The sequence below is a fragment of the Strix uralensis genome, chromosome 21 (assembly GCF_047716275.1).
Source record: "Strix uralensis isolate ZFMK-TIS-50842 chromosome 21, bStrUra1, whole genome shotgun sequence".
NCBI classification, from domain to species: domain Eukaryota; kingdom Metazoa; phylum Chordata; class Aves; order Strigiformes; family Strigidae; genus Strix; species Strix uralensis.
This window is the reverse complement of record NC_133992.1, coordinates 644,083-667,919: the sequence shown is the minus strand read 5'-3', so window position 1 is coordinate 667,919 and position 23,837 is coordinate 644,083. Positions and strand designations below refer to the sequence as shown.

The following is a 23,837-nucleotide window of genomic DNA, read 5'->3' as shown; positions in this document are numbered from 1 at the left end:
AGCCCTCACACAGCCCTCCTGCTGCACCACGGCACCGGTGCCCCCGGGGCTTGTCCTCCGCCCTGCGGCAAGGGGGCTGCTGCGGCCCGGGCAGGCTGCCACCCCCGCCTGCACCCCCGGGCTTGGCTGGCGCCGGGGGGGTCGCCCCGTTCCCCAGCGCAATCCCAGCTCCGTGCCCAGACTCCGTGGCACTGGGGAGTTCTCAGGTGGGGGGACCCTGGGGCTGGTGCTGCCCCAACACTTGGAGCCGTGGGCCCCGCCGAGCACCCCCGAGCTGTGTGGGGGGCTCTGCCCTTACCCGCACAGGGGGCGAGTGGGCCCAGAGGGGTGCGAGACCTCACCGCAGCGGGACCACTCGCCCACCGAGGCCGAGGCCGGCCCCGGCCCTCTCCTCCCCGCCGCCCGAGGGCAAGGGTGCGGGCGGGCCACAGCCCACCGTCCATCGCACCTTCCCCCCCCCTCGCCCCCGCCCCCCCAGCGGCTGCCCGCCCCCCCCGGGGATCAAGTTCACGCCCGACCCACCGGTGCGGGGCCAATGGGACCGGGGCCCATTTCCATACGGCCCGGCCCGGCCCCGCCGCCCTCAGAGGCCCCGGCGGCGCCGCAGCAGGGAGGCAGCGGCCGGCGGGCGGCCGGGCCGAGCCCCGCAGCCCGCGCATGGAGCCCTAGGGCCGCGGGCAGCATGTTCAGCCCGGACGGGGGGCTGCCGGCCGCCCCCTTCGGCCTCCTGCCCGACGCCGGCCCGCCCTTTCCCCGCGGCGGCTTCGACGGGGCGGCCGCCCAGCCGCTCTTCTTCCCCTTCGCCGCCGAGCCCGAGGCCGCCCGGGACCCGCCGCCGGCCCGCGCCTGGCTGCCCCCGCCCGCCGGGCCGCCCGTCAAGGCGGAGCCGCGCCCGGGCCGGCCCTGCCGCCAGCCCTCGCCCGAGCCCCGCGCCGCGGCCTGCTGCGGCCCGGCCTGGCCCGCCCCGCCCTGGGCCGGGCCCGCGCCCCCCGGCGCCGCCGCCGCCCTGCCCGGGCCGCCCTTCCCCGGCCCCGCCGCCGCCGCCTTCCCCGGCCCCCAGCTCTGCCCCGCCGCCCTGCAGCCGGGCTCCGGCGGCCCCTCCGGGCTGGGCAGCAGCGGCAGCTCCAGCGGCGCCGCCAGCGAGGGCGGACACTCGAGTGACAGCGGCGACGAGGTGAGACCCGACGGGACGGGGCGGGCTGCGCCCTCCGCCCGGCCAGCGGGGTGCCCCGACCCCGCGACGAGGTGCCCGCGCCGCTCCGTGCCCCGGTGCCGCTGCGGACGGGGGGAGCGGAGCCTGGGCTGGCTGCCGTCGGGGCAGGGGAGCAGCCTGGCCCCCCCCGGGCATCGCCGGCCCGGCCGGGGCGGGGGAGGCGGGGGCAGAGGCAAGCGGGGACGCCGCCCGTGCCGTCCCGCTCCGCCGGTGCTCCCGGGAGAAGCCCTAAAGCGGCCCGACGTGTCCCAGCGCTGGGGCTCGTCCCGGCTGGACCCGCCGCTCCGCGGGGGGAGCGCCTCGGCGAGGCTGCTTTGGGGTGAGGAAGGTGGTTTTGGGGACTTGCGCTGACCGTCCCTTGGACGTGGTGCTGCGTGGCCGCCCCGTGGCCGCGGTGCCGTCGGTTGTACGCGCTGCTCAGCCCGGCTCCGGCGGGATGCTGGGGGCAGCGCAGCGCGGCCCCCCCGGGCTCTGCCCCGCCGGAGCGGCTCCTGGCAGCTCTCCCCGGCCCTGCGGGGACGGCGGCTGCCCCCGGCCGCTCCTCCCGGGGCTCCGCGGGTACCGACGGCTGCCGGGGCGCGGGCAGAGCCAGCCCGGAGGCGGGGTGGGGTGGGGGGGCGGCTCGGAGGGTGGTGGCGCTAGTTATCAGCGTGACTGGTAGTTGTATTTTGGGGTTGTTTTTAACATTTTCAAATCTTGGCATAATATAAACCCGTCCCTCCCAGTCAAGCGCACCTCGGGGGCAGCAGCGGCAGATGATGCCGGGGTTGGCTGCAGAGTTGCAGGGGGTTGGTGCGGGCGTGTCGGTTGGGTTTGTGCGGGGCTGCAGCCGGGTACGTGCCGCGGGGGTTCAGGAGCTCCCACACACCCCACGCGCGGAGGGATGCGCGTCCCCCGGGTCGCAGCCTGCCGCGCTGGGTGACGAGGAGTGGTTTTTCCTGGCTGAGAGATGGTTGAGGGCTGCCCCGTGGCAGGGATGGCTGCCGAGGTACGCCAGGAATTAAAAGCCGAGACTTAGTGGCAGGAGGGACGTCTGTAGAATCCGAAAGTGCGCTGCAAATGTGGAAATCTGGGAAAAGATTGCAAAATGCCCCCGCAGCAGTTGAAGGCTGCGCTGCAGGGAGGATGGGAAGCACCTGGGTAAGCAGCTTTCCAGGAGGGAAGAGCCGGACTGTGGCAAAGAGGTGTTTGAATTCCACCCCAGTCATGGGGGCCTTCATCATTCGCTTCATCTGAGCCGTTTCACGTGCCCTGGGCGCAGGCGGGAGAGGGGCTGGCGAGGGGCCGCCCTGTGCCCGGGAGCCGTGGGGAGGTGTGTGCCCACACCCCGCGATAGTTGAGCCCGCGGGGACCTGTCGTGGGAGTGGGGCGATGCTGCGGCCATCAGCAAATGCGCCCATCGGTGCTGCCTCTGGTCAGGCCACGAGGGTCTGAGCCTGGGGCCAGAGAGGACGTTCCCAGGGCGCGTTGGGGCAGAGCAGGAGCTCTGGGTGCTCTCGGGACCTGCTTTCTGTCTCCGGGTCCTTGTGCCACCCTGGGCCTCTGCCACCCTGGGCGGTGTGGCGTGGGGGATGTCCAGGGGCTCCTGCGTGGGGCAGGGCGGAGGCACTTTGGGGTCCCTGAGCAGAGCCCCTTGTTGGGGAAAACCCTTCTGCTGCCCACCCCATCACCCCAAGGACCACATCGCCCAGAGGTGGCAGCGGCTGGTGGGTGTGCCCTCTCCTGTCCCCATCCCTGTCCCACACTGACCCCAACACACGGACAGACCCCACTCGTGGCAGCCACTGGGTGTGAGTTTGTCCCCTCTCAGTTTATCTCTGCCCCTGACAGGATGCGCCAACCTCGGAAGAGCTGGAGCAGTTCGCCAAGGACCTCAAGCACAAGCGCATTATGCTGGGCTTCACCCAGGCTGACGTGGGGCTGGCGCTGGGTACCCTCTATGGTAAGGGTCCTTGTCTCCCCCCCACCCCCGGAGGGAAGGGAGAGGCCTGGGAGGGGGATGGAGCACCTGGGCTATGGAGATTTCTGCTCCTTAACGACCTGAAAAGGAGTCGGTGAGCACCAGCCCCAGGGCTCCCGGCCCTGTTAAGTACTCGCTCAAGCTGGAAGGGTTTGATAACAAGGAACTGGTTTAAAATAGCTACAGCTGCTTATTGAAGAGTGTTTCAGTGCTTTAAATCCCTGCTGAAGCAGCAGGGAGAATGCTTTTCCTGGGGATGCTGGAAGGGGGATCCTGGGGGGCCTCTGGAGGTGGGAAATGCGCCGGGGCAGGAGCAGTGTGTGACACCCTGCCTGCCCGTGCAGGGAAGATGTTCAGCCAGACGACCATCTGCCGCTTTGAAGCGCTCCAGCTCAGCTTCAAGAACATGTGCAAGCTGAAGCCACTGCTGCAGCGTTGGCTCAACGAGGCGGAGAACACGGACAACATGCAAGAGGTACGGGGCTGGGGCGGGTGGGAGTCGGGGCACTGCACACCAATGAGCCCTCAAGCTGCAGCTTCTCCCTTTTACACTTCGCTTTTTGGGAGGGAGGAGGGGAGCAGCAGGCACCTTGTCCACAGCAACATCTCGCTGCCACGGCTTCAGTCCAGCTGCAGAGGGAACCGTACCCACTGGCTGTCACCTGCTGCCAGGCTGGGGGGAGCCCAAATGCCACCGCCAGACACCTTGTGACAACAGTGGCAGCTCCCATCTCGGAGCAGCCGGGTCCTGCTGGAATCTCCGATAAGCTGGAGATGCTCCCTGAGGAGCCTGGAGGGATGCAGGGAGATGTGTCCAACCCCCTGCCCCAGCCGCAGACAGTGCTGGGACACTGGGAATGGCCCCAGTCACAGTGGGGTGATACTTGGTGCACAGTCACAGCCTGTCCCCATCCGTCCCAGACCCCTGCAGCCTGTGTGTCCAGAGCCTGGTGGGGACGTTGCCAGCCCTGTCACCAAGTGTGTGGCCTCTCTCATTTCCAGATGTGCAATGCGGAGCAAGCGTTGGCCCAAGCCCGGAAGAGAAAACGCAGGACCAGCATCGAGAACAATGTGAAGGGGACGCTGGAGAGCTTCTTCCGCAAGTGCGTGAAGCCCAGTCCCCAGGAGATCTCCCAAATCGCCGAGGACCTCAACCTGGACAAAGACGTATGTTGGGAGGGTTCGGAGGATGGGTGCCCAAATGGCAGTTGGTTCCTGAGCCGCTCACATCAGGCCAGTTCGATACTGGAAGCTGTGGGGAAGTGGCCATGGCTGGTAGCCACCATCTACCTGTCCGAGCCCAGCCCCAGGAGGAGCTGCGGCAGGGAGGGGGCTGTGCTGACAGGTCGGGGTGCTGTGGAGATGCCACCAGCAGAAGGGTCTCCTTGTCACACACACAGCGTCTGGGCTCTCCCCCCTCACCCTTCCCCATCTCCCCTCCCTTGCAGGTGGTCCGGGTCTGGTTCTGCAACCGGCGTCAGAAAGGCAAACGGCTGCTGCTGCCCTTCGGCAACGAGGCGGAGGGAGCGATGTACGACATGAACCAGTCCCTGGTGCCCACCGGCCTGCCCATCCCGGTGACGTCCCAGGGCTACAGCCTGGCGCCCTCCCCTCCCGTCTACATGCCGCCCTTCCACAAAGCCGAGATGTTCCCTCAAGCGCTGCAGCCTGGGCTCTCCATGAGCAACAGCAGCCACTGAACCAGGGGCTGCGGGGGCCGGCGGCAGTGCCGCCCCGACACCACGGCTGGGCTGGCTCTCTGGGGGCAGCTTCCCCCCCACTTCGCCCTGAGAAGGCACAGGCACGGCCCCGCTCCCGCTCCCAGGGCACTCGCTGGGCTGCCTTGGGGCTTTTGGGGCGCGAGGGGCAGGGGAAGGGCTGGGAGCCTGACACGGGGATGGTGCCCGCTCTCTGCCGTTGCTCCCAGCCCTTCCCAGTTATGTGAGTTTACTGGTCCCAGCAGCGTCGGCCCCCCTCAGAGCTCTCCTGGGGGGCAGCTGCTCCTGCCCCACTGCACGCCACCGAAGTCACGCGTGCCCAGGGCGCTGAGTGGAGCCGCCTGCGCCCGGCCCCAGCCCAGCTGAGCTGCTCTGCAAGACCCAGAAAAAAGTATTTTTTAGATTTTTTTGAGGGGGGGAGGGGTGTGGGGTGGGGGGGTGGTTTTATTATTTTTTTAAATGGTTTTTGGTTGTAGTTTTTTGAAAAGCAAAAATCTTTGTAGTGATTACTAGTTTCCCAGGTGCCTCCTCCCTGTCACGTAGAGCGGAGCTGGCACACTCTGTGCCCAGGGCCAGGGTCCCCAGCGGCTCTGCCCACCCTCCCGGGCAGCTGGGGCAAGCCGAGGGCTGGAGCGTGGGGCTGGCCATGAGCCCTCGCAGCCCAGCCTCCCCTCGCCCCGCGGCGCAGGAGAGCTTCACCCATCCATGGGCAGGCTGGTGGGGTTTGTTGGGGGGGGGGGGCGGTGGGGATCCTCCCTGGCCCTTGTGCCCAGTGTCACCCCAGGTCCCCTGTGCCCTCTCCATGCTCCAGCCGTTGTCCCTCTGCCCCAAACTGGCTGCCCAGGGACCATCTTTCCCCGGGGGGTCCCAGCCCAGGGAGGCCAACACTGTCCTGTCCATGCTGCTAGCACCCCCTGTGCCTTTGAGCCTGCTGTAGTTGATGATGATTTTTATTTTTTTTTTTCTTAATCATATTCCCTCTGGCAATGAAATAAATCTCAGTTCTTTGGGGCATGAGTGTGAGTGAACTCTTTCCTTCCATCCCTGCTCCTGCACGGTGCCAGGCAGCCCAGCAGTGCGGATTTGGCTGCGTGCAGGGGCATGGTGGGGCTGCACTGTGCCGAAATCAGGCTGACCTGTCCCCGTCGTGCCAGCACCACCCAGCTCTTGGCTGCCTGCAGCCCAGCCCACCGCCAAGAATGGTGGCAGCTTGGCCCTGGAGGCTGCTTTGGGAAGGGTGGAAGCCCAGCGGGATTGCACAGGCTGCTCCAGCGGTCGCTGCGGGCAGGGAAGGACCGGGTGGGGATGTAGTGGGAGCTGCCGAGCTCCCAGCCCCGGGGTGGGCAGGGGAGGTACGGGGATGCCTGGGCTGTCCTCGCCGCGGGGCTGCCAGCTGGTGAGGGATGCTCCTGTGTGTGTGTGGTCCAGCCAGGCAGGTCACGGTGGGCACCAGGGGCTGAGCTGGTGGGGATAGGTGCCAGCCCAGCCATGAGAATCAAGTCTGGGGTTGACACCACTTTTCACTGCCATCGCCTCTGCAGACTGGGTTGCCACCAGCCTGTGCCCCCAAGGGGGTTTGCGCCTGAGCAGAGCGATGAAATTACCAAGCTTGTAGGGAAACTTGTGAAAAGCCCCTTTTTCAGCTCGACTGCCAGTAAACGATGGGTTTGCTCCCCAGGGCCAGGCAAGGAGTGGGGTCAGCTGCTCTCAGGGCACCTTGGGACCCTGCAAAGGGCCAGTGTGCACACGGGATGGGATGCCCATGGCTCGCCCTGTGTCCCCACTTGCTCCTCAGTGCCTGGGTGCCCAGGCCACATCCCTGCCTGCCCGCAGGGTGGGGGCAGAGCCAGGCATGGCACCCACTGGAAACTGTCCCCCTTTGCTGCCTGGCACTTTGGGGGTGGGTGGGGTGGGGGTGCTGGAGCCTGAAGAGCAGCGGGGTTGGTAGCAGAAAGCCGGGGAAGGATGTCACCTCCCTGAGGTTTGCTTCTCTCCACATTTCCACCGCCCGATTTTCCACTCCAGCAAAAGGCCAGCCAGGCAGGAGCCCCAGCCCTCTGCAGGACCCCCAAATCCTGCTGCCCCAGTGCCCTGTCTGCGGGTGCTCGGAGACCCTCCTGCTCCGTTTTCAGTTGACCCAGAAGACAAAACAAAAGAGAAATCGGAAGCCACAGAACTCAGAATAGCACGGGGAGGGCTGCCTGGGCTGAGCTGGGCGAGCGGCTGCCCCCTCTGCTGGGGGGGTGTCACCGTATGCCTGAGCCCTGCTGCAGCCTGGGCACGGGGAGCAGGTCCTGGGGGGCACCCGGCAGCTCACGGCAACTTCAGGGCTGCAGTAAGGGAAACCGGGGAAAACCAGTGAAAAAATGAGTCGTTTAAATCGAGGGGGTTGATGGCACTGAGCTGAGGGACACACAGGGGCACCGAGGCAAGACAAATGGAGCAGTCATGTCCCACCCCCTGGTCCTGTCACCCAGCCCCGACATTGCCACTGATCCCCGTTGGGTGCTTCCTCTCGGGGTGCCTGGGCATTGCCCATGTCCTGGGTGCAGGGTGTGTGTGCTGCAGGGTGCAGGGTGCCCAGGGTGCAGGGTGTGTGCACTGCAGGGTGCCCAGAATGCAGGGTGTGTGTGCTGCAGGGTGCAGGGTGTATGAGCTGCAGGGTGCCCAGGGTGCAGGGTATGTGTGCTCCAGGGTGCAGGGTGCCCAGGGTGCAGGGTGTGTGCGCTGCAGGGTGCCCAGGGTGCAGGGTGTGTGTGCTGCAGGGTGCCCAGGGTGCAGGGTGTGTGTGCTGCAGGGTGCCCAGGGTGCAGGGTGTGTGAGCTGCAGGGTGCCCAGGGTGCAGGGTATGTGTGCTCCAGGGTGCAGGGTGCCCAGGGTGCAGGGTGTGTGCACTGCAGGGTGCCCAGGGTGCAGGGTGTGTGTGCTGCAGGGTGCCCAAGGTGCAGGGTGCCCAGGGTGCAGGATGTGTGTGCTGCAGGGTGCCCAGGGTGCAGGGTGTGTGTGCTGCAGGGTGCAGGGTGCCCAGGGTGCAGGGTGTGTGTGGCACAGGGTCGAGCACTGCAGGATGCTGGTAGTGTGGGTGCCTGGGGTGCACAGGGGCTTGGCAGTGCCAAGGGCACACGGAGGGGGCTGCTGATGGTGCTGCAGGGTGCCCACGGGACCGGCTTTGCTCCAGCTTCCTGCAAGGCTCCAGACGCCACCACCTCGCTGGCTTCCTGCTGCAGCAGGGCAGGCATGCCGGCAGGGGAGTGAGAAACCACAGCATCCCTCTGACTGGGCCTGGCACTGAGCAGGCTGAGATTGGTCTCGAGAGCATCCGGTGTCCTGCCAGTCCATAGCTCGAGAGTGGGGGTGGGTGGGGGAAATGGGTGCTGTCGGCTGTGCCGGGAAGTGGCGGGGCAGAGGCTGCGCTTTCCGTCCCTGCCACAGGCCACCCTGAGCTCAGCTCCTCCACCCCAGCCAGAAATGTCACCATGAGGCCTCTGTCACTGGGGCTTTGCCAACCAGCAGAAGGTGCTGGGGGGACCATGAAGCGATCGCAGGGGAAGGTTGGGGAGCCCTGAGCCCCCCCGCCAGCCCTCTGCCCTGCCCAGCCCTTGCGCCACAGGCAGAGAGCCTCTGCAGCACTGTGTCATTTATTTCCAAAGCACCCTCTCATCCTGCCAGCACCCTGGCGAGGTAGGTCAGCGTTGGGTCTGGGGAGGGGGTTAGTCCCATTTTGCAAGAAATGAAATCAGGCAGAGTTGCTCAAGGTCCCAGTGTGGCAACAGCCAGGCTGGGAGGAGAGGCTGGGGCTCCCACATCCCTCCCTGCCTGACATCCTGGCCTGTAGGAGGGTTTCCCACGGTCCCCCCACCCCTGTATCCTCTGCCCAGATGTGTCCCCAATGGTCCCAGCACACACCACCCCGCGCTAGGTGTTGAACCAGCTCTCCAGGCTGGGATAGACATGGCCATGAGGCAGGTTGGGGTAGGCGGTGCAGATGGTGCAGATCCGCTCCTTCCAGTCGGCGTAGAGCTTCACGCTGTACCTCTTCTGCCAGGCAAAGAACTGCCGGTAGCGGCTGGAGTTCATGGTCTTCAGGAAGGTGGCCAGCTCTGCCAGGGAACCAAAGTCATCGACGTGAATGAAGGAGTCTGCAGGAATGAACTGCTCATAGTTGGCCCGGGGAGGCCCCAGCACCACGGGCACGGTGCCAGCCATCAGTGAGTTCCTCCAGAGCTTCTCAGTGATGTAGTCCTGGTGGATGGAGTTCTCGAAGGCCAGGTAGAACTTGGACTTGGATGTCGTTGGCAAGAGGCAGTCCTTGCAAAGTGGCTTTTTGTTTGCTTTCCCGTATATGTTCACGTGGAGGTATCTGGAGAGGTTTCTGTAGACTTCAGCTCTTTTCTGAGTCCTGTGGTAGTTGCTGATAACCCAGGACACCAAGTTGGTCTTTGCGGGGATGTTCACAGTAGCCAACTGGTTGGGCACAAGCTTGCCGTAGGGGATGAAGATGTCTGAGTCCCGTCTGTAGGTCATCACCCAGTTGAAGGTCTGGTTCCATCTCGCTAGAGCTTTAGTGTTGGAGGGGGACTCCAGGGAGACCCACACCCAGTTCTGCCCTGGCAGTCTCTCCTTGGGCAGCTTGTCCCTGCCAGGCTGAAGCCTGGTGTGGGGGAACACCACCACATCTGCCTGGCCCAGGAGCCGCCGCTCCATGGTGAGCAAGCAGCCCGTGATGCCGTACAGCTCACGGCAAACATCCCCGCTGACATTTGGGACCTGCTTCGAGGGCCATTCCCACACCAGGATCACCAGTGGCTCAGTGTGCTTGGGGGCTTCTCTGGAGGTCGTGGCGGGGTTGAGGAAGCACCTCAGGTTCCAGAGGGTGGTTACAAACACCCCGGCCGTGACCACTGCCTTCACACCGGTCCGGCCCCATGGTGGCCGTGGCAGCGGTGATGCCCGGGGCATGCTGCTGGGCTGGCTGTCACCTTCTCAGGTGATAGAACTAATGCCTGGGAGAGAGGAGAGGCCACCAAGGGCCATCAGCTCAGCTTGCCGTGGGCGAGGGGTGGTGGGAGGCACTGGGCCAGAGGGGATGGAGAAAGGGCTTCTCCATGAAACCCAGGCCCCAGCATCACCACTGGCCCCTGCCCACCCCCCACCCCCCCCCCCAGTCCCACACCACAGTGGCTTTTGTGTCACCCTCCCACTGTGGATGCTGCCAAAGGGAGGTGCAGAGCCGATGGGTAGCAGCCATCTGTCTCCCCCGCCCCCGCCGCCTGGCACCGTTCCCCATTACACACATGAGGGATGCAGTCCTTGGTACTTGCTCCATGCCTCAATTTCCCCACCTGACAAACAGCCACAGTCCCACTCCACCCTTCCTGCTTTGCCTGGGGCAGGTCAGGCCTGAAATGCAGCCAGCCTTGCCTCAGCCAGGCTTGGAGGAAGGGTGCCTGGGGGTTTGCGGGATGGGACCACGCACCAAAGGGCGAGGGGGAACACCGCAGGTCACAGCTGCGAACTGGGGTGTCCCTGGGAGTGACTGGCTCAGGGTACTCTCCCCAGGCTCAGGGTGCTCTCCCCAGGTTTGGGGTGCTCGCCCCAGACACCAACTTGCAGCCCCAGTGCCCCAAACACTCATATTTTATTCTCGGGGTGCCACAGATGGCCAGTGCCCTGCAGTCAGGGCAGAGGGAGCCGTGCAGGCAGGGAGCCATTTGGAGCTGAAGCTGGTGGGACTCAGCCCGCAGGCACACGGGAACCTCAGCCGTGAGATGCTCTCCCGGCCATGGTGCCCATCTGCCTGCCTCAGGCCCCGCTGTCAGGGCTGCGCTTTAACCAGGGAACACAGAGCATGGCAGAGGCAGTGAGGGGGATGCTCGACCAGGCTGGGGACCAGCCACCAGCTCGAGCCCACCCAGGAACACGAGTCCCATGTGCAGGGCTTAGTGCCCACAGGCCATCCATGGTGTTGGATGGGACCATCCATGGTGTTGGAAGGGAAACCAAAGGTGGTTTCCCTTCCGAGGTAACCTCTGAAAACATGCTGGCTGCCCAAGCCCTGCTGCCAGCCAGAGCTGTGCTGGTTCCACTGTGATTTTAAAGCCTTCTGGAAAGTGGTGCCCTGCTTTCCCACCCCAGTTGCTGCAGATCTGCTGCAAAAAATCCCTTCCCTGCCTTGGCCCACTCCGTCTGTCCTGAGAAAATACACAAGCTAAGTTTAGGCTCCAGAAAAACCTGGCATTCAAAGTGGGGAGGGTTGGGAAAGCTTTGCTGGCTCCCTGCACTGCACACCGGTGCTTCGGGTCCCTCTGACCCCCGGTCCCCGGCAGCAGGGACGCTGCCCTGGTTTGGAGGATGCTCTGGGGGGGGGATACCCCGCCCCAGCAGTGCCAGGAGCCAACCCATTTCTCAGCCCCTCTCCCTGCGGCGGGCAGTGGTGCTGAGCTCTGACTTACCGGGGAAGGCTGGTGTGGTGGCGTGCGAGGTGCCTGCGTGTATCTGCTGGCGCTGGGCTGGGGCACTCGAGGGCTTCCTCTTATTTTTGTGGTTTGGCCTAGTGCCGGCCCCACAGCGGGTCCTTCCTGCTGCGTCTGCAGCTGGCACAGCCCACTCCCAGCATTTCCCCTGTGCCACAGGGGCAACGATGTGACCCATGGCTGGCTGCACTGCCCTGGGGGCTGGTGCATGCCCACAGCCAGACGGGTGCCCCATGGCTGGGCGAGTGCCTCGTGGCTTGTGCACGTCCAGTATCTGAGAGGGTGCCCCATGGCGGGTGCATGCCCCACAGCCAGGTGGGTGTCCTGTGGCTGAGCATGAGCCCCATAGATGAGTGGGTGCCTTGGTGCCCTGGCCAGGCTGCAGTTTTCCGAGGTAGCCGTCCCTGGTTTGAGGTTTGGGCGATGGCCCCGTGTCCCTGCACTGCACCAGGGCTCTCCAGCACTCCCCGTGATGTGAAGGGTCCCCTCCCAAGCTGCCAGGGACTGGCTCCATGCCCACACTGGCCACCTTCCCCGACCGGGTTCCTGGGTTCCTGCCTCCATGGCAGAGGGGGGACAGGGGACAGGGAGGAGGCATGAGGTGGCACGGAGGAGGGGACAGTGGGTAGAGATCCCAGACCCATGCTGAAACCCTGCCACCCTGCCCTGTCCTTGGGCACCCAGCCCTGTGGGGCAGGATGGAGGCAGGGTCCTGAGCCCCCATGGGCTGCTCTGCCTGCAGCCCCCTTGCCTGCACTGCTGCCTGCTGCAGCCATGGCTGTGCAGGGGGTAAAGCTGCCCGGCAGGGCTGTGCTGAGCCCATGGGGCAACTCTGTTAGCTTTGTGCCAAAGCCCACCCCACATTCTTTTGCTGAGACCAGTAATACATTATTATTACTATCATCATCAAAAGCAGGATTGTCGGGTCTGGCGGCACGCTCCTGGCACATGCAGCTCCCTCTGAGATCACCCAGGAGTAGCCGAACAGTGAGATGCTCATTCGGCTCCGACTGGAACCAGGTGCTTCCTGAGTATTTGCTGCCACCCACGGCAGAGCTGGTAGGGATGGAGGGGGGCATCAGCCCCAGAGCCTCAGCCTGGCACTGCCACTGGCACTGCCTGTGCCCACAGCAGGGCCATGGGCGATTCTCTCCCAGTGGGTGCTGGGAAGGAGCTGGCACCTTGCTGAGTGCATGTGCTGGGGTCTGAATGCCCTGCCTGCCCTGGACGGGTGCCTCAGCCTCGCCAAGGTGCCTCCTATCTGCCACCCACAGACTGGTTGAAAACAGGATGCCAGCCTGGCTTTGACTCCCACTGACTCATCTTGAAACCATCAGCTAAAGTGGCACCAGCAGCTCCGCAGTGCTGCCAGGCCCCCGGCACCTGCCCTGGCCGGGCCGTTTTCTGCCAAAAGGGGAAGTGGGCACGTGTGTGCAGAGAGCTGCATCCCATGCCCGGGCTGCGGCCTTGCCCCTGTTCCAGTCTGGCCATGTGCTTGGCTGTTTTCTTGGCTGGCATTGCTGTCTGCGCACCAAGTCTTCCTGAAAGTCCTGGCAGGGGAAATGAGATGGGGAAACTGAGGCAGAGGGGAGCCCTGCGGTGTGCAGCGCTGTCCCTGGAGCTGGCAGGGGCACGCCTGGCACACACAGAGCTGGGAGCGGGGCCTCTGACTGCTCCTTGGGGGTCCTCGGATTGCTTGAGCACCCCTGGGGTCTGCACCCCCACTGCACGCTTGCTTCTGCCAGCTGCCCGGATGGCAGCGAGGCGAGGGCCCGGCAGCGGCTGGGCACAGCGCCGTGCCACCGTGCCGGGGCGTAGCAGGGCTCTGTGGTTTCAGTGCCGCCCTGGCAGCCCTCGGAGGCCAACTGCAGCTCGGGGGCTGGGTGTTTTTTCCTCCCCAGTCATGTCCCCTGTTTCCTGTTATATTTTCTCACCCTCTTTCTGCATTTCTTCCCCTGCATGATCGAGAGCCCAGATACCGGGTGCTGCACAGCCCATGGGGCACGGTTCCCAGCCTGGCCTGCCCCAACCCTGCCGGCGGCACTCCCTGCCTGGCTGCGCTGCCAGCATTGTCCCTGCAGCTGTCCCCGGCCCCCCCTGCACGGCCCTAGGGACGGGACCACACCGGTCAGGGCTGTGCCCCTCCGCAGGAGGACAGCAGCAGGGACAGCATCTGCCACAAGGTTTCCACGGGGGTTGCAGGATGAGTGGTGGAGCAGGAGGGAGCTTCTCCCCAGCACTTGCAGCCAGGTGCTGTCCCAGGACACCCTGGCAGCAGGGACAATGCCTTGCAGCTGGGGCTGCCTCATAGCTCCAAGCCAGGCTGGGAGCCAGGTTCAGCTCTGCTTGGGTGGGCTGGGCAGAAGCCCCCAGTACCCAGGGCCAGGCCATGAGACAGTCAGGTAACGCCAGAGGCACCAGCACAGAGCAGGGAGCTTTGTGTGGGTGGGTGCTGCCATCTGCAGATGACCCCACAGAGACAGAGGATCTTGGCCCCCCTGAAAGGAAGTCCCCAGAGACTGGGGGGGGGGGGGGGGGGGGGCGGGGGAGGCCTCCTCAGGGCCTGAGGCCCACAGAGGAGATGGGCCACCAGGTCCCCAAGGCTTCAGGGCACCAGGTCCATGGAGGAGATGGGCCACCGGGTCCTCAGGGCTGCGCTGCCCCACGGCACGCTGCTGGGTCTGTCTCTTGTTGGCCCCTCGTGGGGTTTTGTGGCCATGCCAAGAAGAAGAGGAGCTGCGAAGCTCGCCAAGACCCACCCAGGGGCAGCAGGAGGGAAGGAGGCAGGAGACCCAGGTTGGGGTTTTGAGTCCACATCGCCCACAGCCCCGCCCGGGATCCTCTCCACCGTGCCCCTCTGAGCTGGGGACCCACTCTGCTGCAGGGTGGGGGTTTGTGAGGTGTTTCTAGTGTGGGGTGGGGACAACCCACGTGCAATCCCTTGGGAGGAGCCAAGGGTGCATGCATCCCTCCTTCCCCAGGGACCAAGTCTGGACTTGGGACTGCTGGAGCAACGTCTGGGGCTGGAGAGCCCGTTGGCTGAACCCCCACAGCCCGGCTTACCTCGACACCAGATCTCCCCAGTATTTCAAAGCCAGCAAACCTCGGGGTCAACCCGGTGCAGCACCCCAGGTTACTCATGTCAGCGGGGTGCAGGTGGAAAGGCGCTGAGCCAGCACTGGGCACCCCCTGCAAAGCTCCTGTTGACACCAGGCAGCTCTGCTGCCCGCATGCCTGCCTGCATACCTGCCCGCACACCCTGCAGCCCTCCCAAAACAGCCTCCTCCCCAGGGCACAGAACGGGGTGCCTCTCCACCACCGCACCCCCCCCGGGCATCCCTTGTCCTCCCTCACCTCGGCACAATGTTTTGCCCAGAAGTTTTTTGAATAATGGCACTTTGTGGCAGCACAAGGAGAGCTTTTGTTAGTGCCTGGGCAGCTGTTGCAGAGCCTGCCCGAAACGCAGTCACCCTTGGCAACACCACTTGGGGCTGGGGCAGCCAAACAAGTTATTCACAGCTCCCGGCTGCACTTGGCTCTGAAAGCAGCGTGGAGACTGAGATGGTTAAAGATAGCGGCAGGAAAGGCGAGGGGCGAAGGAGAGGAGAGAGGTGGCTACGGACAGCTGGGGGGGAGGGAGGGACAGGTCCTGAAATGAAGATAACCAGAGGAATGGGAAGAGGGAGGGAGGGAGGGAGGGAGGGAGGGAGGGAGGGAGAGGATGGATGGATGGATGGATGGATGGATGGATGGATGGATGGATGGGTGGATGGATGGATGGATGGGTGGATGGATGGGTGGATGGGTGGATGGATGGGTGGATGGGTGGATGGATGGGTGGATGGATGGGTGGATGGGTGGATGGGTGGGTGGATGGGTGGATGGATGGGTGGGTGGATGGATGGGTGGGTGGATGGGTGGATGGATGGATGGGTGGGTGGATGGATGGATGGGTGGATGGGTGGGTGGGTGGAGAGCTGGTCTGGTTCGATGCTTACTGCTGTTGAGGGCACCCTTCCCAGCCTTGGAGTCACAGCTGGGCTGGGGGTACAGATTGTTGCAGGCAGGTTGGTCCCCTCCAAGAACACGTGGGGACACCCTACCACTCATCCGTCGGATGTTGGGCAGGAGCTGCGGGCAGCTGGGCCCGGGCAGGGGCAGGCAGCAGCCAGCACGCGGGGACAGCAATGTCACCCTGGCGTGCAGAACTTCACAGCCACCAGCTCCCCTGAGGCAAGTCTGTCCTGGAGGGGCCGCAGGGGAGGCTCAGCGGGGGGTGACCCCTCCGTGTCTCTGGGCAGCTCCAGGGGCAGCTCCAAGGCACTGGAGGTTTCCCCGACTCGGCCGGTCCCCGGGGCCCGAGTCCTGCTCCCGGACGGGCCGGACCCGGGCAGACGGGGGGGGCCGCAGCGGCTCCGCGCCTCGGTGTCCCCGGGGGGAGCAGGATCCACCCGCAAGCCCCCGTCTGGCGGCGCAGCCCCGGGGCCCTCCCGAGCCGACGGTGCCCTCTGGGCTCGGCAGAGCCGCCGCGGGCTGCGGCCTCCCTGGGCCCGGCGGTGCCTTTAAGGGGCGGCGGCGGGGGGCGGCCCCGGGCCCGGGGCGGTGCTGCGCAAGGCCGGGCCTGGCCGGGCCGGGCGCGGCGGGGCCGGGCCGGTGCTGGAGCCGGAGCCGGAGGCCGCCCCGCTCCTGCCCTCGCTCCCTCCCACGGACAGAGGCGGCGCCGGCGGGGCATGGCGGTGGGCGGCGGGTGAGCGGCGGAGCCGAGCGGGGGCAGCCCCTGCGGCGGCGCCGGGCCCGGCCCGGCCATGGGGTTCCTGCACCAGCTCCATCTCCTGCTCTGGAAGAACGTGACGCTGAAGCGGCGCAGCCCGGTGAGCGCGGGGGCGGCGGGGCCGGGGCTGGGGCTCCCCCGCAGCCCTGGGCAGCTGCAGCCGCCGGCGGGGGGCGAGGCGGGGCCGCCGGGCGGGGGAGGCTCCCCGGGGCGGCTGCGTGGGCCGGAGGGAGCCCCCGGAGCCGCAGGCCGGGGGCGCAGGGGGGGGTGCGGAGCCGGGCCCTCGCACCACGCCCTCCACCCCCCACCCCGGGCCGGGGTCTCCCCCGGGGCCCCGCTGTCGCCGCGCCGCCGGGCCCTGCGGAGGGGCGGTGCCAGGTGCGGGCCTGGCGGGGGCTGCCCGCGGGGGCTGCGGGGCGCAAGACGGGGGCGACCCCCCCCGGAGCGGCCGAGCAGCGCCCCGGCTGCCGGCACGTCGGTCCCCGGCCCCGGCGTGGGCCCAGCCCGGCGGCTCCCCTTGTGGGGCAGCAACAGTTGGGTCTCTCCTGCCCTGCTCCAGCCCGCGGCCGTAGGAGCCGTCCGGGCCCTGTGGCAGCCGGAGGAGCCCAGGGCCGTGGGCTGGGGGCTGTTTGCCACCCACCCCTCTGCCCTGGGCAGCATCTCCCTCCCCGGCACTGCCTGCTCTCCTGTCCCAACTGCCCCGGGCACTTGCCAGCCCGGTCCCTGGTCCCCAGGGCCGCCCCTGCAGGGTGGGAGAGCTTTCCCCAAGCCCTCGGTATCCGCAGGCTATAAATAGGTTTCCAAATCATATGTGGGTCAGAGCTGCCTCCTCCGCGGGCTGGAGAGGAGCTGCTCCCGCTTTCTAGGTGTGAGGCTGAGGAGCGTGGGGTTCCCGGGGGGCTGCTCCCCTCCCAGGGCTGGCAGAGGAGGCAGGGGGGCACTTTCCCTGCAGCGGTCGTGAATCCAGTGTAACCCTGCCCGGCCTGGCTGCTCCTGGGCAGGGCTTACCTGCCCAATCCTGCCGGGCAGGCAGGAGGGACCCTGCCCGGGGAGGGACCCCGGCCCGCAGGGACCCCGGGCAGCGGTGCAGGCAGGGGGATGGGTGCGCTGGGCTGAGGGAGCCGGTTATTTTTAGAGGGTGGGGGAGGGTAACGAAGTGCTGCTCCCGAGCTGGCAGTGCACTCTCCTCTTCCCCCTCCCAAATATCCTGCAGGCCTGATCCTGCCTCCTTTCCCTCGCCGGCAGCCTGTGAGCATTGGGCCCTCCTCTGTCCCCGTGGCCGGAGCACCAGCGGGGCCGGGGCCGGCAGGGCAGGGGGTGGGCAGGGCGGCGCCAAGGCCTGCGTTGCAGGCAGGTGCCTGCTGCATGGGCAGCCCCGGTGCCCCCAAATGGGTGGGGGGATGATGCTCTTTGGCTGAGTCATCCACGCTCCTTACCCTGAGCAGAGCCACATGGCCATGGCGAGGGGCTGCCCCGCACCGGTGTGCCATGGACCCCTGCCCCTGAGGGCAAGCCGGCTGGCACAGCTATGCCCTGGCATCCTCTGGCCCTTGGCAGCTTGCCCAGATGCCGTGGCTGGTGAGGTGACAGGCTGGGTGTGCACACAGCTTTTGGGGTCCCATTTCTCCCTGACGCTGTGGGCAGCATTGGGGTGCAGTGCAGGAAGCTGCAGCTGTAGGAGGAGGACAAGGAGCCCACACCCGGTCATCCCCCTGTGCAGGGACCATCGCTGGAGTGCCCCGCTTGCTGCAGGCAGGGTGGCAGGGGAAGGACCAGCACCTCCTGTCCCACCCAGCGATGCCATGTGTGCATGGGGCGTGCGGAGAACCAGCCGTGTGCCTGGGCGGGAGCTCATGGATGGATTTGGTGCAGCCTCTGGGGCAGTTGTGCCCCGAGGATGTGTGTGTCCTGCGTGTTACCTACTTCCTGCTGCGTGCAAGTCCCAGTCACCTCTCACCTTGTGTTCCCTGTCTGTGCAGGGGACGTCATCCTGCCCACTCTTGGGGAGCACTGCCCTCTCCCCGCAGCCCGAGAGAAGAGCTGCTGGTGCTGGCTGGCCAGGGCAGAGTCGGATCCCATGCCGGAGCCCAGCCTTGTCAGGCCTGCCTTGCTCTCTGTGGGTGGGTTCCCCAGTGCAGGTCTGCCCTGGCTCCATCCAGAGCTGGATGTTTCGCCAAGCAAAACCAGCTCCGCATCCCACTGGGCTGATCCTGCTGTGGCAGGGACTGATCCTGCTGCAGCAGGCAGAGGCTAAGGGGATTGGAGCCGGGAGGGGGGTAAGCATGAGACCCCTCCCCTGCTGGGGATTTACTGCAGGGGGGTTGGAGTTGGGGGTTGCTGGGCTTCTCCCAGTCTCACAGAGGGAGTGTGGTATGTAAGTGCCCTTGCCCTGCCAGCAGCTGCCCGTTGGCACAGCCCCATGCCGCAGGGTGCTGCCCTGGGGTAGGTGCCTCGCCGCGCTGCGCTTTCCTCCCAGCAACACGCACAGCAGCAGCCCCGGTGCTGCAGATGGGCTGGGGAGCAGACACCTCATGTTTCGCTGAGGGTGTTGGGACTCAAGAGAGCTGGGGCCAGTTCTCTGCGCTGCCCCTGAATGCTGGTGGCCCTGGGGGGGTCCCCATCATCCCTGGCGCCAGGGGCTGTTTGGGGAGCAGCATTGCAGCAAGGTGCAGCGGTAGTTTCGGGACAGACTTTGCCCACAGGCACTTGGTGAGGGCTCGGCTGGTCCACGTCAGAGTGCAGCAGTAGTGGTACAGGGAGGCTGTGCGACCAGCCGGCCTTCGAGAGAGGTGTGAGGTGTGCTCCTGACCCACAGCGCCACATGTCACCTGCTTCCGTAACCCCCTTTTGTCACCAGACCTGCTTGCCCGCAGCCTGGCGAGGGTGTGGCTGGGCACCATCCCATGGCGCCCTGTAAGGTTTCGTGCCCAGCCCGTGGGAGCATCAGACTTTGCCCAGCATGGCTGAGCCATTCTTGGGGCTGCTCTGGGGTTTGGCTGTGACTTTATTATTTCCAGGGCAGAAATTCAGGTAGGAGCCCTGGGGTGATGGGGGTCTGATCAGAACAGCATCAGTGGCCCTCGGTGGAGGGAAGCCAGGGCTGTGGATCCCTGAGGACAGGCAGTCCCTGGGGTGCTGATGGCAGCCCTGGGCGGTGCAGGCTGTGCCATTGTCTAGGTCACCTTGGCTCTGCTGGGATGGGGGAGTGAGCTCAGTGGTGTGTGTCTTAAGGGATGGGCTCCCCGATGGCTTTTGGTAGCTGGTTTAAACCTATGTTGGATGTAGAATTAACAAGTGATCTCCAGAAAGTTACTGCAGGCACAGCTCGGGGTGTTCGGCTGCCTTCCCTGTGGCTCTCTGTGCCCACACGTTTGGGACAGGAAGGTGACTGCAGCTGGAGCTCCTGGCTCTGAAATGCTGGTGATGGAAGTGTGCTGCCACATTTTATTTGGCCCTGGGGAAGTGCTGGAGGTTTGGGGCTCTTTCAGAGGAATGGAGAGCAGGAGCTTGAGGCTCCAGGTGGTCTTTGGTGTCACAGCACAGCGGTGGGGCTCCTGTGGTGTGGGCCTTGGTGGGGGGAAGATGAATGTGGGGCAGGGGAGAGCCAGGCAGTGGCGTGGCTGTTTTGCCCTGTGCAGGGTTTGTGCCTTCTGCTCCTTGGCCAAGAGCTGGGAAGGTCCCACCACGCCAAGGAGCTGTCCTGGCAGGTCTGCTCCTTCCTCCCTGGCCAGTGGGAGCGGAGCTGGGGGGATCTTGATGCCTCCAAAATAAGAAAGGCTGAAATTTGGGGTATTGGGCATCTCACCCTGCTGGCAGGGCCCTGCTGCAGCAGCGCCTGTGCTGGGGCACAGTGTCCCTGGAGGACAGGGCACCCTGTGCCTGTGGAAGTGCTGCCAGGTCCTGCTGCCAGGGCTGGGTGGGGCTGGTGCCGGATCCCGCATCGATCGGGTGCTGCCCCAGCTCGGGGTGCTCTTTGCCCCCGCGCTGTTTGCAGCTGGCGTGGAGGAGGTGGAGGGGGATGCGCAGGCTTGGCAGGGTGGTGCTTGCGCAGCGGTGCCAGGCAGCGTCCCTGTGAATCCCTGCTCGCACGGTGGCCATGGGGGCACATGTTGCAGAGACTGGTGGCCACGGTGGCCCAGAGGGCCATGAGCCACTGAGCCTGCAGGCCTCTGCTTTGCTCCCTGCCCACAGGGAGAGTCTGCGGGGCAGCCAGCGCCTTCCTCCATGCTGCAGCTGTGGCACAGTCCCGCCTGCTCTCGGGCCGGGCACCCTGTGCCAGCGGGAGGGTGGCCCAGTGCCTTGTGCCGGTGCGGGAGCGCTGCTGCGGGGCCCTGGGACAGGCTGCTGCTGACGGTCTGTCCCCCTCGGCCTGGCATGCTGGTGACCAGCTGGCTCGGGGGAGAGCTGTGCTCGGCTCTCCCGAGGCTTCTGGTTCTGGCACAGTGGGACCGGGCTCAGGAGAGGTGTTGGCAAACCCCAGTGGGGGTTTCCTCCTCCTCCAGCTTCCCTGAGGCACATCCCCAGGCCGCCGTGCCAGGGCCGCAGGGCAGAGTGTGAGGGGTGGGGGTGTGACCGTGCTGGGGGCAGGTGGCAGTGGGACAAGAGGTGACGGGCACAACTTGCACTGAGCGGAAGTGTGACCAGAGGCAGGGGTGATGGCAGCCAGGCCTTGGTGGGGGAGGCGGCAGCCCCTGGGCCCAGCTTTGGCTGTCCCCATGGCTGAGGCACAGGCGACCTTGGGGAACTCTGGCAGGTGCCCAGCTGGGTGGTGACCATCAGTGGGTGTCTGTGGTTGGGTCCCTGCTGGGGTGAGGGGGGCAGGACTGGCCTAGGGTGAGGGCTCAGCTTGGCCCCGTGTGTCTGCCCGGCCGCGGGGCCTCGCTCACCCGCCAGCTCTGGCACTCATCCTTCCCAGTGACCGTGGCTTCACGTGCCTGCACTTCCCAGCTGTGCGCAAGTGGGTATTTAACAATGATTAAAGTCTGGAGCCATCAAGAAGTTTGAGATATTTCTTCCAGCCTTAAAATGCTGTTGGAATAGTTGGGGTGTTGATTCTCCAGGAGCTGAGCCCCATCCCTTGGGGCTTCTGCGGGCTGGCACCTGCTGCTGCCGGCTCTGGGACCTGCAGGAGAGGCTGGCAGGGAGCAGGCAGCAGTTCTCCTTCCTCCCCAGGGAGGAGCTCAGACATACCCTGCCCCATCCTCTGGTGGGTGCAGGATGGTGGTTTTGGAGGCCGGGCTTGCCCTGGGCTGTGCTCGGTGCTGCTTCACCTGCCTCAGGGCTGGTGAATCCTCTCACAGGTGCCAGACCACGGGGAGAGGGGCTTGGGCTGCAGGGGCATCACTGGGGTTGCCAGCTTGGGGGTCTGTGGGTGGGAGCTCCCAGCCCCTGGCTGTCCCTCTGTCTGTGCCGTGCTGGCCGAAGGTGGTGGCTGTGGGCTCCAGGGCATTTCTGGGAGCAGGCAGGAGGGATGGAGTGGACTTTTGAGTGGTGGCACTGGATGTAGAGAGCTGCCTCTGCCTGCCTGGCTGTCAGGGCATGAACACTGCCGTGTTCTGGGGACAGCGGCGGAGTTGTCCTGCCAAAGTCCCTGGCCCTGTGGCTGTGCTAACCTGGCTTCAGCATGTCTCCTGGCTGCCCCTGGTGCTGGCCGGAGGGTGGGCTCGGTGGGAGCGCTGTGCCGGGCCGGGCAGTTTGCTCTCGCTGCGTCCCATGGCGCTTGTCAGTGCTTCTGGCCAGGCAGCGTGGCGGCTGCGTGTCCCCAGCCGGGGCTGCTGCCTCGTGCTCGGGCCCTGTAGCCCTCACCCAGCTCATCCTCTTCACGGCCCCCCACTCCCATCTGCCAGCATGGCAGAGGGTGGGAGCAGGTGTGGAGGTGCTGGCCCAGTGCTCTGGGGAGCTGAACATCCCCCTGCCTGGGGCCAGCACCCTGCCAGCAGCACCCAACCACCTCTGCCTCCCTTGCTCTAGGGGAGTCAGGCAGGATCTGGCTGTCCCCGCGTTCTCAGCTGGTGGCAGGGCTGAACGTGGGTTACGAGTGGGCACATGCGTACCCCACATCCATGGCAGTGGCAGGCAGATGCACCCAGCACCCATGGCCTCATCCTGCTCACCTCTCTGGCAGGTCGAGGTGAACTCGTGCCAGGGGGATGTACACATACATGCATGTGTGGGGTGGATCCCTCTGGCAGCTGAGCTCTGCCGCTGCCCAGGAGCTGCCCCCAGTTCCCCCAGCAACTGTCACCTGGGCACAAGAGCCCCTGGGACCTGTGTCACACTCCAGGTGCTGCACCTGCAGCCTCCCCAGACATACGTGTGAGAGCCCTCACCAAGGGAGGAGTGAGGAAGGGAATGGGTGAGAGGACAGGACAGATCCCCTTGGTTGGTGCAGGGCATGGCCAGCTACTGGCAGGCACTGGCCCTTCTCTCCTTGTCCCTCTCCTCCCAGTATTTCCTTCCTAGCTGCCTGAATCCTGACCTTTCCCCGTTTTGCTTCCTCACACAATCTCAAAATGTCCCCCAGTGTCCTGCACCTGCAGGCAGGAACCATGCCATCCCTGGGCTGTGCCAGTGTTGGGTGCCCCCCCCAGAGGGGGCTGAGGCTCCCTTGGGACAGCATCCTTTCCCCTTCCCACCCCCACTGCATGCTCATGCCTCTGCCCCACTATGGGGGTGGGGCAGTCCTGGCCCCCCCCCCATGCCTGGGAAGCCCCCATGGGGACAGACCTGGGGTCCAAGGGGACAAAATCAGTCCCAGAGGTGCGGGCTGGTGAGCCCTGCTCTGCTGCCATGTCTGCCCATCACTGTGTCACCCCAGGTGCCGGTGCTGGAGGACAGCCTGCCCTGTCACTGGGGTATGCGGCCGTGCAGGAGGGGATCAGGGATGGGGGACATCTCTGGGGAAGGAGATGAGCAAAAGGTCAATGACCCACTTTAAAAAAAATAAATAACAGCAATCAGGTCCCTTCAAGGACCCGGCAGTCCCCAAGGGAGCCTGGTACGGCCTGGCGTGGGTGTGGGGGACAGTCCCACAGGCGCCTGGGCACAGAGGCCCGATTGTGCGCCTGGTAAACAGGCAGTGGGGGGGGTGCAGGCAGCGAGCGGCAGGGCAGGAGCCACGGGGTGGGCAGAGTGGGTCGGGGTGTCCCTTGCCAGCCTCCCAGTACAGGGACGGTGACACCAGGGACTGTGCTTGGGACTGGTGATGCCAGAAAGATGGGGATCCCCTCAGCCCTGGCCACGCCACTCCTGGGGTGTCCGCTGGCCCCTCCAATCTCTGTTCCCGCCCCATCCCCCGTGTCCCCGTGTCCCCGTCCCCCCCCCCGTCCCCCCCCCCCCCCGCCAAAATCAGCAGCTGTGGGGGTGGGGAGGGCAGCACTGGGGGGCACCCATGGGTACAGCCGTGCTCGTCCCACAGCTCTGCCAGCCATGGTGCCCACCGGAGTGCCGAGACCACATGCCAGCAAGGGCTGGGGGTGGGGGTCCATCTGCTCACTGCCTTTGGCTGGGCTGCAGAGCGTTTGCAGCCCATGGGTGAGGCCTGATCCTGTCACCTGCTGCCAGCTGTGTCCCTCCAGGCAGCCCCTGTCGTTTTAAAGCCCTCTCTTCCCATCCTGCTGGGGAGCCTCTCTGGCACCTGGTCTCTGCAGGTGACTGGGCTGGTGCCAGTGCTGTAGCGGGCACTTTCCCAGCAGCAGAGCTG

At 65.8% G+C, this 23,837-nt stretch overlaps 3 protein-coding genes across 10 annotated transcripts in view; 2 read left to right on the top strand and 1 right to left on the bottom strand.

The window, feature by feature from the left end:
- The first annotated feature begins 682 nt into the window (after positions 1 to 682).
- Positions 683 to 5,905, top strand: LOC141952970 (POU domain, class 5, transcription factor 3-like). Its single transcript, XM_074891142.1, has 5 exons — positions 683 to 1,174; positions 3,044 to 3,155; positions 3,518 to 3,648; positions 4,176 to 4,340; positions 4,622 to 5,905. The coding sequence occupies exons 1-5, from the start codon at positions 683 to 685 to the stop codon at positions 4,871 to 4,873; spliced, it is 1,152 nt and encodes a 383-aa protein (XP_074747243.1). The 3' UTR covers positions 4,874 to 5,905.
- Positions 5,906 to 8,533: 2,628 nt separating this feature from the next.
- FUT7 (fucosyltransferase 7) lies at positions 8,534 to 11,414 on the bottom strand. Its single transcript, XM_074891143.1, has 2 exons — positions 11,344 to 11,414; positions 8,534 to 9,894 (listed from the first exon to the last, which is right to left on the bottom strand). Exon 2 carries the CDS (start codon positions 9,848 to 9,850, stop codon positions 8,807 to 8,809), a length of 1,044 nt encoding a protein of 347 aa, XP_074747244.1. The 5' UTR covers positions 9,851 to 9,894; positions 11,344 to 11,414; the 3' UTR covers positions 8,534 to 8,806.
- A 4,589-nt stretch (positions 11,415 to 16,003) lies between these two features.
- The window catches only part of ABCA2 (ATP binding cassette subfamily A member 2), a 36,802-nt gene continuing 28,968 nt past the window's right edge, over positions 16,004 to 23,837 (top strand). For all 8 annotated transcript variants that reach the window (XM_074890880.1, XM_074890878.1, XM_074890876.1 and 5 more), the window contains exon 1: positions 16,004 to 16,235. In XM_074890880.1, coding sequence (XP_074746981.1) covers positions 16,170 to 16,235 — 66 coding nt within the window. In that variant the 5' untranslated portion in view covers positions 16,004 to 16,169. The remainder of the gene's footprint in view (positions 16,236 to 23,837) is intronic.